General features: G+C 32.2%; 1 protein-coding gene across 1 annotated transcript in view; it reads right to left on the minus strand.

Moving 5' to 3' along the window:
• Nucleotides 1–14799, minus strand: part of LOC114343516 (integrator complex subunit 6) — a 59761-nt gene that overhangs the window by 26285 nt on the left and 18677 nt on the right. Inside the window, exons 10-12 of the mRNA XM_028294359.1 lie at nt 14067–14218; nt 9227–9457; nt 8700–8900 (exon numbers count right to left, since the gene is read on the minus strand). Coding sequence (XP_028150160.1) covers nt 8700–8900; nt 9227–9457; nt 14067–14218 — 584 coding nt within the window. The remainder of the gene's footprint in view (nt 1–8699; nt 8901–9226; nt 9458–14066; nt 14219–14799) is intronic.

A 14799-nucleotide genomic window follows, 5' to 3' on the forward strand; every position in this document is an offset into this window, starting at 1 on the left:
ATGTGTTTGATTCACAGTTTCATGCTCGGACAATGTTCCAACTCTTCCAGTACATAGATTTTACTGCATCAATTAGTTCTACTCCAACATCGAACTGTTCAAGTGCTTTCCAAATGTGCTGTCTGGGTACCTTGTCAAAGGCTTTTTCCATGTCTATGAAACACATGTATATATATTTGTCAAAATTAAGGAATTTTTCTGTTATTTGTCTTATAGTAAAGATATGATCTTGGACACTGTGCCTCGGTCGGAAACCACTTTGTGCATCGTGTAGTTGATGTTCCACTTTCTTTCTCAGTCTCATCTCCAGTATTCGTTCATAAACCTTAGCCGGGACACTTAGCATGGAAATACCTCGATAATTTGAACATTCCTTTTTATCTCCCTTCTTAAATAAAGGAGCCATTACTGCTGTTGCCCAATCTTCTGGAATGCGTTTCTGTTTCCAAATTGCTATCAGTAATTTGTGTAAGTAGTGTAATGCAGATTCTCCCATATATTTCAACCATTCTGCCTTGATATTATCTATTCCTGCCGCTTTACCATTTTTCATTTTTGCGATGGCTTCGGTTAATTCTTCCAATGTTATTTCATTATTCTCGTTTCTCGCCGTCCTATATATGATCTCTTCTTCTTGTTCTTCTTCATCATCTGTTTCATCTGCTTCCAGTAACTCTTTGAAATATTCACTCCATCTGTTAACTATATCTTGTGGTTGGGTAAGTATTTCACCATTTTTATTTTTTATTTGCACGACAGTACTACCTGATTTACCTCTCATTTTTTTCAGGCCTTTATAGAACAATTTTTGGTTTGTCCTACTATCTTGCTCCATCTTTTCTCCAAATCTCTCCCACTCTTCCGATTTAGCTTTTTTAACTTTTTCTTTCACAAGCTTTCTTGCTTCTTTGTATATCTGATACATATGTGAACTGTTATTTTCTAGATAGGCTCTCCATGCTACTTTCTTTTCTTTCACAGCTATTTTTATCTCTTCGCTCCACCAACTAGTCCTTTTTTTTGACCCACCAGTAATTGTATATCCGCAAATTTCACCAGCAGCATTGGAAATAGTATCTTTGAAGAATTTCCACTGTTGTTCACTGGTTTTTCTTTGTATCCATTTTTCTTTGAAATTTTCGTCAGTGGTTTTGTTGAACTTGTTTCTCACTTCAATATTGGCTAATTTATGTGTTCTTACATATCTTTTTTCTTGTATATTTGCATTTCTAGTATTATTTGTGTTCTGCTCTTTTCCTTTTATTTTTCCAACAACTAGAAAATGGTCGCTTCCTAATTCTGAATTTCTAGTCACTTTCACATCTTGGATTTTATTTTTGTGAATTTTCTCTATTATGATGTAATCGATAATAGATTTTTCATTCCGGCTTGGAGCTACTCGGGTATATTTGTGTATATCTTTATGCTGAAAGAAAGTATTCATTATAACTAGACAGTTTAATCTGCAAAAATCCATTAGTATATCACCGTTAATATTTTTTGTAGTCTCTCCAAATTTACCTATGACGCCATTGCTTTTTTGTGCTTCCTTACCAACCCTTGCATTTAAATCACCTACTATTAGGATTGGACTAGCACTGTTTTCATATAATTCTTGCAGTTTACCCCAAAACTCATCTCTATTTTTCTTACTATCATTTTCATTAGGACCATAAGCAATTATAATAGTCCAAATATTCTCTCCGTCAAGGTCGGTTCTTATTGTCATTAATCGTTCATTAATTGCTTCCCAACTTTTTATGTTATTAACAAAATCGTTGTTAACTAGGCATCCTACTCCCGCTTGTGCCCATCTTGAACTGTCGACTCCACTGTACATTAACGTACAATCATTAATTATCATTTTCTTATATAATAATAGACAATTTCAACTACCTATTCCCAAATTTTCATCCTTCTTTTATTTTTTTGGAGGTTTTCGTAAAATTTTGCGTTTCCTGATCGGGCTATTGTTCCGGGAGCTGTAAAAAAATCCAAAATTATCTTGTTAGCTACTACTGAAATACTCAAGCGTTCCAAAAATTCGCCTCGCACTATATACCGAGAACATCTTTAACAAAACGGTAAATTTTTCTACACATAAAGACAGGCTCAATCTTTCAAATACACTTTGAAAACTTAAAAGCGGTCAACTAGGAGAACCTAGGGAATTTTTTTAAAGTTACAAACAATTTTTTGGCTTATAAATAACTTCGCGAGTTTTATTAAACAAATCAATTTCAAAATTTGGACACTTAGCTTAGTTGTACAAATAACATTTCTTGTATCGGGCCTTTAACTATCTTTTTTTGACCGCCTAAAAATTGAGCTTTTTACTTCATAAGCAAGCCAACAGTCGTTGCCGTTAATGATTTCTCTCATCTGTTAGATTATTCTGCACTATTTATGTTCAACGAATTATTAAAATAGAAAAAAAAAACTTACAATTTTAAGCATCTAAGCAAAGCTTTAAGCGCTCTAGAACTAAAGTTATGGTAGTTTTAACTTCAACTTTAATCTGACGTATCAAATACGGTCACTACAGGTTACTTTTTTAATCCACAATAATATACCACATAAATGGTTGCTGTCTACGTTTGTCACCATACCGAAGAAAACTAAGGCAGTGCAATAGATAGATAGATGATAGATAGATATGTTTATTGTTTCTAATGAAAAATCATATAACAAGAGGTTGAGTACAAATTATTACACATAAATAGTCGACGCTTAATGGAGATTTAGTTACAATTATTCATTTAATATAAATGAACGCAATCTGAGTGCATTAATAAAAAATGTACACAGTTCCTTAATCTCAGTGGGAGAATGGGTTGTATTTAAAAACAGAAAAAAGCTCTCGGTATTCTCTACAAATGATCGAATAAGGGGTGATCTAAAACACGGGTATAATGGACATTCCAACAAAATGTGGGAAAGAGTCTCTAATTTGTGTAAATTACATATTGAACAATTTTCAGTTTGGTCGATGTGATACGAAATCCCTTTATAATAAAATTGTATGTAAAGTTTAGAGCAAAGTCTGATTTGTGAATAAAGTCTTGTAATATATATGGGAGTTTTTATTTGTAAATAGCTTTGCGGTTGCCTATTGTGTGAGAAATGTTTATAGTACAAAGAATAGCGAGAACTTGTTAATGCTGATAAGTCATCTTGGAAGAGTTTTTCTTTCATTTTTAATAACAAACCGTTTCTTTGATGCCTCAGTAACCCCCATGATAAATTTTCCCAAGTTTCTTTTGCATCAATTTCAGAAAAATAATTTTTTAGCTGAACTACCCAGTTATAATTCTCATTATTGTCATTATTGTTACATAGCTGACGAAGACGGTTATAACAAATTCTTGGATACCTAGAGGAGTCCATAAGTAAAATTCTCTCACGCCAATTAAGTGATATTTTAAAAATTAAGTATTTTGAGTGAACTTGGCCAACTTCTAGCCTAACATAAGTATTGGGGGTATTTTTTGGTAGATGCAGCAGTCTCTTAAAGAAATTAGTTTGAATTTGTTTGAATTGCAAGAAAACTAAGGCAGTGCAATGTTCAGATCATCGAACAATCTCCTTGATGAGTCACCTGCTTAAAATATTTCTTAGAGTCATCCACAACCGAATCTATCAAAAACTAGACATCGATATTAACGATACACAGATGGGATTCAGAAAAGGATTAGGTACAAGGGATGCTCTCTTTGCCCTGAACGTTCTAACACAGAGATGCCTAGATGTTAACCAAGAGGTACACGCCTGCTTTATAGACTTTGAAAAGGCCTTTGACAAAGTACGCCACAGTAAACTCAAAGAAATCCTGGAGAGTAAGAACATTGACACCAGAGACATACAAATTATATTAAATCTGTACTGGAATCAGCGAGCTAATATAAAAATAGAAGACCAAACATCGGACGAAATAGAAATACGTAGAGGGGTACGACAGGGTTGTATATTGTCACCGCTCTTGTTTAATATCTACAGCGAACAAATATGCCAAGAAGCTCTCTCATATGCAAACGAAGGGATAATAGTCAATGGAGAAGTTATCAATAACATTCGATATGCTGACGATACTGTGATAATGGCAAGAACAGCGGAAGATCTACAACATCTAGTTGAAAGTATGAATGAGATATGTAATAACTACGGCATAAGGATGAATGTCAAAAAAACCAAATATATGACCTTCAGTAAGAATCCAATAAATGACACTAGTATCACAATAAACGGTATCCAACTTGAAAAAGTAAACGAATACAAATACTTGGGAACCCTTATCAATGAAACAGGTGACCAAAATCACGAGATAAAAAGACGTATTGAAATTGCCAGGTCTACTTTTATAAAAATGAAAAAATTATTTTGTAATCGTGATATTAGTATTCATCTACGAACTAGAATGTTAAAATGCTATGTATTCAGTACTTTGCTCTACGGTGTTGAGTCATGGACTCTTAAACAGAGGAATATTAAAAATCTTGAAAGCTTTGAGATGTGGTGCTACCGCCGTATACTAAGAATAAGTTGGGTGGATAAAATTACAAATGAAGAAGTAATACGCAGAATAAATACCAAGCCAGAAGTTCTACTGGATATAAAAAAGAGAAAACTTGAATACTTAGGCCACCTGATGAGGGGACAAAAGTACACATTCCTACAAAACATAATGCAAGGAAAAATCCAAGGACGAAGAAATCCAGGCCGTAGAAGAATGTCCTGGATGAGAAATTTGAGAGAGTGGTTTGGCTGTACCACTAACGAATTGTTCAAAACAGCAGTAAATAAAATTAGAATCGCCCTAATGATATCCAATCTCCGATAGGAGAGGCACTCAAAGAAGAAGAATATACCAAAATTTGGTACAAATTCGCGGACCGCTGCCCCATAAAGGGGTCGAACAGTAAAACACAGTAATCACATAATGTATTTAACAAGAACGCTAAGTGGTCTCTATTCCAATTTAAAACAATATCTGTACTTACAGTTATTTTAGTATCTGCATAAAACTTTTTGTAAGCCAAATTTTTATCACTACCCTTTACCACACGATTTTTCCTAGCTATAATTTCCTATCCACTAGCTCACTCTTCTACTGGTACTTCTTTCTGCTTCAATAGCCAAAGAAAAACTAACCTTTTCCTCATTCCCCAGTTTGTCATACAAACAATTTCTCCACCCCCCACAAAATCCCGCCCTCATTTCTGCCAGTCTCATTAATTTAAAGAAATCTTCTAATATTTCTATTTCTAAATTGTAAAAAATAAACCATACCATATAAATGATACTAATACAGTGGAACCCCGATAACCCAGAAGTCCGGCTAACCCGGACCGATTTTCATCAGATAAACATTTTGATTTTCAGTACATATTTTGTATTTTGACACTGACACCCGTTCTGGGCGTCGAAATGTTAATAAAATTATATTTTCAATTTAATTGTGGCTTTCCCATCAAAATAGTTAATTATCAGATAAACATTTCAACAATAAAAATGTATGTATATAATATAATATTTGAGAGATAATGTGTATTTGTGTAATTTCAACTATATGATAGTAAAAATGACTCATGGCACAAGCCGGCAGAAACAACAGGCACCTGTCGGTAGCATTCCTTTATTTTTTATTTCAAACTGTGTTAGCATTGTTTAAGAAAGACTATTTAAAAAAGAATGTGTGTGTACTTTGTACGCACGTAAGAAGTTATACTTCTATTAAATGATTTAAACGAAATTAATATACTTTTTATTTATATTTTGTTTAAATATTAAACTAATTTATACTTACTACTTCTCAAACATTTTTATTAGAACAGTGCCAAAAATTAAAATAATAAAAGAATAAAACACACACAAACACATTAAACAAGCCACAAATGATGTCTGAACATTAATTGTCGAAATTTTTTTTAACTAAATACGTATTTTCTGAAAATACAATTATACAGTATGTCCCTGTAAGTTGTATCCATATGGAAAACTTTTTTATTATTAATTTTACGAAAAAAAGTTATTCTTTATAAAAAGCTCTGCATGGTCCAAAACCTAAGATTTAACCATCAAATATCAAATTTTTTGAATATTATACGAGGTATGTCAAAAAGTTTGAATTTCACTCAAGAGTAAAGTAGCTTTATTTTTCGTAATATTGGAAATTTCCATTATGAAAAGTTGTTTGGAATTAAAAACTATATTCTAATATGCAATTACATCCTTCTAATTGAAAAAAAAATTTTTTTTTGAGAAATTATGGATCTCATTATTTTTTCAGTTATTTCAATTCTGATAACTCTTTTATTATTAATTTTACGAAAAAAAGTGATTCTTAATAAAAAGTTCTGGATGGTCTAAAACTTAAAATACAACCATCTTATAACAAATTTTATCAATTTTATACGAGGTATGTCAAAAAAATAAATTTAGATCAAAAGTAAAGTACCTTTATAGTTCAGAATATTTCAATTAGAAGGATGTAATTACATACTGAAACATAGTTTTTAATTCTAAATAACTTTTCATTATAACAATTTTCGATATTGTGAAAAATAAACGTATTTTACTCTTGAGCGAAATTCATATTTTTTGACATACCTCGTATAAAATTGATAAAATTTGACAAAAGATTGTTGTATTTTAGATTTTCTACCATGCAGAACTTTTTATTAAGAATCACTTTTTTTCGTAAAATTAATAATAAAAGAGGTATTTGAATTAAAACAACTGAAAATAATGTTAGTTATCCGTAATTTTTCAAAAAAAAATTTTTTCAATTAGAAGGATGTAATTGCATACTAGAATACAGTTTTTAATTCCAAACAACTTTTCATAATAGCAATTTTCAATATTGTGAAAAATAAAGCTACTTTACTCTTGAGTGAAATTCAAACTTTTTGACATACCTCGTATAATATTCAAAAAATTTGATATTTGATGGTTAAATCTCAGGTTTTGGATCATGCAGAGCTTTTTATAAAGAATAACTTTTTTTCGTAAAATTAATAATAAAAAAGTTTTCCATATGGATACAACTTACAGGGACATTAGCCACGGACACTATGTGTCATTATTTACGAAGATCGACTAACTAAATGGATTAAACTTGTGATATTTTGATATTTTGAAAATTGATCAAATTATTTTAATTTTGAATTGAAATGATTTAGAATTGAAAAAATACAACAAAACATAGAGTAAAAAAACAATATATTAGGTGAATATTGATAGAAATTTTGATGGTAATCAAATTATATAAATAAAAGTATTACATACTATGTATTTTGGCAGATCAAATAGGTAGGTTTATACCCATGATACATTAACAATTATTACGTACCTGTTGCTTTTAAAAACTATTTAAAAGTCACTACAATATTATAAACTTTTTTGTTTCTGTCCTCACAACAATAAAACTAATATATTATACATTTGTTTACCTTTACCTCCAAACCACAGCTGCCATATCGGATAATTTTTGACATGTCATTTGAACATCCAATCAGAACAAAGTTATAATGCGCATGCGCCGGGCTGATAGGTTTTAACATATAAAAAAATCACCCTCTATCGCCGGTAAAGAAGTATAACTTCAAAAATTCTTTTTTAATCAATGGTCTTAGTTTTCACTGTTCTTAATACATAATAACAAAACATCGTTCCGATTATGACTGTATGAATACAGTATTGTATTGTTCGCTTCCGTTTGCTTGCTTAGGTTTGTGTTTTTGTGTTTTTAGTAATTTAGATGTGTAGGTACTGTGCATATTTATATATAAGTATTTCATGTTATTTCAATACTAACGGAGTTTATCTGTAAGTATACCGTATTTTATTAATTTTTACCATATTCTCCGGCTAACCCGGATTTTCGATAACCCGGATCGGCCGCGGTCCCGATTAATCCGAGTTATCGAGGTTCCACTGTAATTAACAAAATTAGGGATTTCCCAAAATCCCTAAGCCTGTTCTATAAAAACAAGCTCTTATCTTTCATTGTTTGAAAGACTTTTGTTGTCTTCCAAACTTTCTATTATAAGAATCGCTTTTTATTTCTGTGGCTTGGTTCTAAAAGGGCCAATGTCAATATTTCACTTTTTATTTTTCACTTTTTTTTAAGATCATAATCCATTTTATGCAAAAAAACTTATTTCTATACTTTCTATTTTGTTAAATTTTGTAAAATATATTTATACTTTTTGATTTTTGAAGTATTTTGATTTTTTAACTTTATTCAATCTATTCTAGGCACACCACTGGTAACGTCACTTTGACGTAAAAAATGCGTTTAAACGAGGTAAAAATTTAAAAAATCGGCTCCTAGATACGCAAGACTCTAAACTATTCAATGACCGTAACGGTACATATTGAAGTGATTCCAGCAAAAAAGTAGACCCCTATGAAAAATGTCCTTTATGGTCTACTATTCGACAGATCCCGCCTGGATTACAATATCTGTTTTTTCTTTAGAGAAATCGCGAAAGAAATTGGTCGAATTGGGCTAAAAATTGTTGCCCCATCCACAGGATTCTCCAGATTTGACGCCGCGCGACTTTTTTGTTTCCAAACTTGAAAAAGCCACTCGCCGAGTAGAAATTTGAGTCGAACGAGGAGGTACTTGTCAGACGGGTTACGGTCTCGTATATTCAGCCAATTTCAATAATTCAGTTATATTTGCAAAAAAAACTTACCATCATCCTCTTGTCAATCTTAAACGGATTTCCAAACATATGCTGCCTGACTGGGGCATACTCTATTTCTCGCAACTGAGGCGTCTGCTTCTTCAAATACTCCTGGTAGTTACCCATCTGTGAGATAGGTAAGGAATGGGCGCTATCTTGATCCAAAGATATCCAATCGGATTGGAGAAAGTTGTTTCTCATACGAACGACCTAATAGAAACAATAAATATATAATAGTGGACTATTCTTAAAATATTTGATAAATAATAATAATAATATTGCGCCAATTGTATCTTTAACCCTGTTTTGAGTAGCTAGTGTCGATGCACACTAGCCCAGGGGGACCGACGGCTTTACGTGCCTTCCGAAGCACGGTGAACGGCTCGTATCACTATTAGAACAAAAAATGTCGTTGTTGGTGCCGAAATTCGGACTCGTGCGCTCTGGCTTATGAGGCCAGTATCTTTCCGCTGAGCTACGGCCGTCCGCACAAATATTTGATAATAATGTGTAATAAAATGTAAAAAAAAACTTACCTGTTGAATCAATCGATTCCTAGGTATGTCAAACGGATTCTTAAAACTGACACTTTGCCTTTCTTTGTCTAAAGTGCATATCCATACATTGCTTTGTTCGAGAACTTGATCTCTTTGCGCAGTAAACTTGTCCACTAATAAAGGATGGCTCACTAACTCTTTTTTTAAGGTCACTTTGGGCAATACCCGTATCTGTTCAGGATTGTTGAAATTCGTTTTCAATCCGTTCATCTGAAAATAACAAGTTTATTAAACACACCTCAATACGTACATAAATAAGATCTTGATTAAGGAGGCCTTTATCATGTGTCAATTTCGAAAAGAACAGATAATTTTGGAATCTCTTTCTAAAAATATCCCTAGACTTTTCCAATGTGTGTAGAAACCTTTGTGAATATGTTTCAAGATAATTTCTTAGTACAAAATCATGGTTGCCGTCAATTTTGGGACAGTCACAATAGATCCGTCATTGTGAATTTATGAAGATGTTGAAAATTAAAATAAATTTTGTTTGCATATCTTAAAAATACATTTTACTCCGGTCAACTTACGCATCCGAGGCTACAAAAATTACCATCAAGCTGAAAATTGGCAGGATTGTTAAAAATACGATCATAAATGAAATCTAAAAAGTCCTCATAAATCCGACCCCTGCTAAAAATTTTACGCGGGGTCAAAGGTCACCAAATATGGTTTTTAGCGATTTTCAGCGAAACGGTAAGTTTTATGGTAAAATTAGTGCCAACAAAAAATGTAGAGTAGATAATTATCTATAAAAAATGTCTTATTACTTTTTTTCCTGGGAGCCACCGTTTTGAGATATAACGATTCAAAAAGTGGTAATCGTCATAATATGCGCACACGTTTCCACACCACCTTTGAGGTAGTGTACTTAGCGCGTTTTTTAACGTGGTTTCCCCAGTAGACCTATTCCACGGATCTGTTATGATTCTGTTTAATTTAAAACTATTTAATAATTGATATTGGCAAGGGTTAAAAATGATTAAACTTTATATAAAGCGGTATAAATAAAAAAAAGGGAAATTTATCAAACTGGTTCATAATTCTCTAATACTTCTGCTTCCCTTGTTCTTCTTCTCATTGTTTTTCTTCCTCTTCTTCATCTTCTAGTTCTTATTCTTCTTCTTCTTGTTCATCCTGGGTGCAAGTAAATTGTCCCAATAATGACACATCGCATGGCTCCTCGATATAATCAAATGAATCCTCAATTGTTGGTGATTCAACATTGGAGCACGACCGGTTTTGACAATTAGTGCATGCTACCGAACAAAACAGTCCAACTTTTTTGCAACCACATTTAGCGCTACATCCCTTTTTACAGTTGCAAAAATTGTGTTCAGGAGTTTTTCCGGCGCAGGGGGGAGTAAAGTTTGAATTGGTTCTAATGAACTGTCGACTAATTTCCATCTTCAGTCTTTTGGATCTAGCTGATAACCACGCCACACTTGAACTTGGTAATATACCCGAAAAAGATGTTGATGAGCAGCCGCTGAGGTTGGAGGAAGACAAGATAACTGCACTTGTTTTTTGTTTCGAGTACTTAAAAAAACAGGCATATCGAAACTTATCTAAGCACGTAGTTTTCTTAGGCGCTCCATACATAGAGAGAAGAAAGCTAATTCCGTTGGAAATAACTTCTTGTGGAGTTGAATTAGTTTTTTTAAAAACTTCAGCACATTCAAGTAAATCTTGTTGTTCAAACATTTTAAAAACAGTCGTTTTACCCCTCCTGAAAAATGCAGATGTCGTATCACAGCCAGTTATTGCGTGTAAAAATAGTATATGATTTTGACATTTTGCAAAAGTAGATAAACTTTTCGATGAATATATTTTCGATTGGTGTTGAGCTTTTCCAGGTTTAAAAAAAAAAGATAGTTTTTTCGATTGGAGTTCTACCAGTGAGTAATACGAGCAAGTCTACATCTTCACCTACAACAAAAGTTGTATTTGTTAAATTGAATTGCTCTATGGCTGTTTCAATTATCATTACGGCAAATAATACGCGCAAATAAAACAATATTCTGACATTTTTGTTATAACAATGAAAATAACACGAAATACCCTATAAAAAAAATATAGGTTTAACACGTATTTTCACTCCGGAGTAGTACTCAAGACTAATTAATACCTCGAGGGTGTCATCTACCTGAAGGATTTCGCCACCCAGGAAAATTACGGTGTAATTTGCATAAGTATTTATTAGTACTTAGCAATAAACATTTTGCCTAGAAAGTTGTCTTTCATTATTATGTTCAAACCCTTCGGAGAAGATAATAGGTAGAGTGATTAGATTAGCTGACGAACGTGTTTATTCCGACAAAACCCATCTTTGCAAATTGAACTAAGGCGCATAAATAAAAAGAATTATTATAAGTTAATACTTTGTCATTTGTTGTATTTTGTTGTGTATTTTTGTTGGGATTAAGCCGTAAAATTCAAATAATTCTTATTATTTTCGCGTTACATTCACTTTGTAAAGATTTTTTTGTTGGCACTGTAATATAATACAGCTTATGGATTGCATCCCTCGGTAGACCGCAAGCTGTATAGTAGAAACATTATCATATTTATAATCTTATATTATTATGTGTAATATACGTTAAGTTGACCGTAGAATATTATGTTTACTTGTATTACAGCTTCAGTGATGTATATACATGGTGTACTAATACATAATATTATGACGATTAGAAGTCTTTCAACTCTTTGAATCGTTGTATCTCAAAAACAGTGCCTCTTAGGAAAAAACTATTAAGATATTTTTTATAGATAATTATCTAATCTACATTTTTTGTTAGAGATAATTTTACGATAAAACTTACCGTTTCGCTGAAAATCGCTAAAAACCATATTTGGTGACCTTTGACCCCGCGTAAATTTTTTAGCAGGGGTCGGATTTATGAGGACTTTTTAGATTTCATTTATGATGGTACTTTGAACAATCCTGCCAATTTTCAGCTTGATGGTAATTATTGTATCCTCACTCCTATTTTTGAGTCTAACTAGACCGGTCTATTTATTAAGCCCAAAAAATGTAGATCCTTATACAGGGTGTTAGTAAATAAGTATGAAAAACTTTAAGGGGTAATTCTACATGAAAAAATAATGACAGTTTGCTCTATAAACGTATGTCCGCAAATGCTTCGTATCCAAGATACGGGGTGTTGAATTTTTTTTTAAACTGCGAATTTTTTTTATTGCTCTTAGACCTTTTAAGATATGAAAATGAAATTTGGTGGGTTCCAAGACGTAATTATTGCGCATTTTTTGGCAAACAAATAACAATTTTATATTCCTCATTGGCGAGCCTACGGGTATGGTCTGAATTTTTTTAAAGAAAAAAATAGTACGCCACTGAGATATTTCAAAATATTTTTGTATTCCACGTTTAATTTATGATAAAGAACCTTTCTTGTCTTTTTTTCATATGGTGCACCGTTTTTATGCAAAAAAGTAAAACATCTTGGCGCGTATTTTTCATTTCGTAATACATTACCAAGAACTCTCCAATATAATAATGCCAAACTAGAACAATAACAGAAAATATTTATAAAAAGATTTTAGCTATGTGCAAGGCTACAACTAATGTTCAAAATTACCTCCTTTACAGGTGGCAGAGTAATTTTATATTCACCATTGGCGAGCGTACGGGTAATGGCCCGAATTTTTTAAAGAAAAAAATAGTACGCCACTGAGATATGTCAAATTAAAAATCATTTTTAAATTCCTCGTTTAATTTACGACAAAAAATCGTTTTTGTCTTTTTTTTCATATGAGGCTCCGTTTTTATGCAAAAAAAAATAAAATATCTTAACGTTTACACAGTATTTGAAATAAGTTTCTATGCATATGGAATCTACCTCGAATAAAATTTGTAAGCGTTAAGATGTTTTATTTTTTTGTATAAAAACGGCGCCGCATGTGAAAAAAAGACAAGAATGAGTTTTTGACGTAAATTGAACGGGGATTTTAAAAATGATTTTTAATTTGACGTTACTCAGTGGCGTACTATTTTTGTCTTTAAAAAATTCAGACCATTACCGGTAAGGGCGCCAATGGTGAATATAAAATTATTCTGTCACCTTTAAAGGAGGTGATTTTGAACATTTGTTGTAGCTTTGCACCTAGTTAAAATCTTTTTAGTAATATTTTCTGTTATTGTTCTACTTTGGTATTATTATATTGGAAAGTTCTTGATAATGTATTAAGAAATGAAAAATACGCTCGAAGATGTTTTATTTTTTCGCATAAAAACGGTGCACCATAGGAAAAAAATACAAGAAAGATTCTTTTTCATAAATTAAACGTGGAATTCAAAAATAATTTTTAATTTGAAGTATCTCAGTGGCGTACCATTTTTTTCTTTCAAAAAATTTAGACCATTACCCGTAGGCGCGCCAATGATGAATATAGAATTGTTATTTGTTTGCCAAAAAATGCGCAATAACCACCTCTTGAAACCCACCAAATTTAATTTTCATATCTCAACCGGTCTTAGAGCAATAAAAAAATTCGCAGTTTGAAATACAAATTTCAGCACCCTGTATCTCGGAAATAAATTATTTGCGGACACACGTTTATAGAGCAAACTGCCATTATTTTTTCATGTAGAATTATCCCTTAAAGTTTTTTATACTTATTTACTAACACCCTGTATGTATACCATAAAGTCACACAATAAATTCCAAAATAAATAGTTTTTTTTTCGAAACTGATACGTACTAAAGGCCCCTTAAGATTTCGCAAATAGCAAAGCTAATTGGGCTTTTAGTGCTGATGTGGATAATTGAAAAGAGGAAAGAAGAAAATCTGTACTTACATTTATTTGTCTTTGAATGATCTCGTTACACATTTTATCATATTCCAATTTGGCTTGATTTTTTAATCGTTTCAGGTAATTTGATATGGAATAACTCAAGCCATTTTCGGAATTTTCTGGGATTAATGTTTGAGCTAGAGCTACTGGAGTGCCTACAACAGATTAAAAAAAAGTCATAAAACTTTAAATATTTATGGTCATTAGAATTCAGATTTTTGTATTTTTCATCAGGAATATGTGTCCAAGACAACATATTTTGAACATATTTTTTGATTATCCTCTATAATCTATTAGCAATTCGCGCTTTTTTAATAAACATATAAAATGTTTCACATAAACCAGTTGTTTGTAACTTAACTTAAAGTGCTCTCCAAAATTAACGCGCCACCTTAAATGTACCATAAGTTTGAAGCTCTTTTTTTCTGAACGGTTGATTGGATTTCAATGATTTCTATTTTACATTATAGGTCTGTTTTTAAGGAACTACTGTGCCAATGTTTTCTGAGAAAATGAGAAATGAGAAATGTCAACGTTTTACCCATATACGGGGTGTAAAAATAAAGTTGTGTTTTTGAAGTTATACTTCTTTACGGGCGTAATGACGGTGAAATTTTATATGGGAAAACCTAGCGACCGGGCGCATGCGCATTATAACTTTGTTCTGATTGGATGTTCAAATGACATGACAAAAATTATCCAATATGGCAGCTGTGGCACAGCTGTGGGACTGTGC

This window comes from Diabrotica virgifera, chromosome 5 (genome assembly GCF_917563875.1).
Source record: "Diabrotica virgifera virgifera chromosome 5, PGI_DIABVI_V3a".
NCBI lineage: Eukaryota > Metazoa > Arthropoda > Insecta > Coleoptera > Chrysomelidae > Diabrotica > Diabrotica virgifera.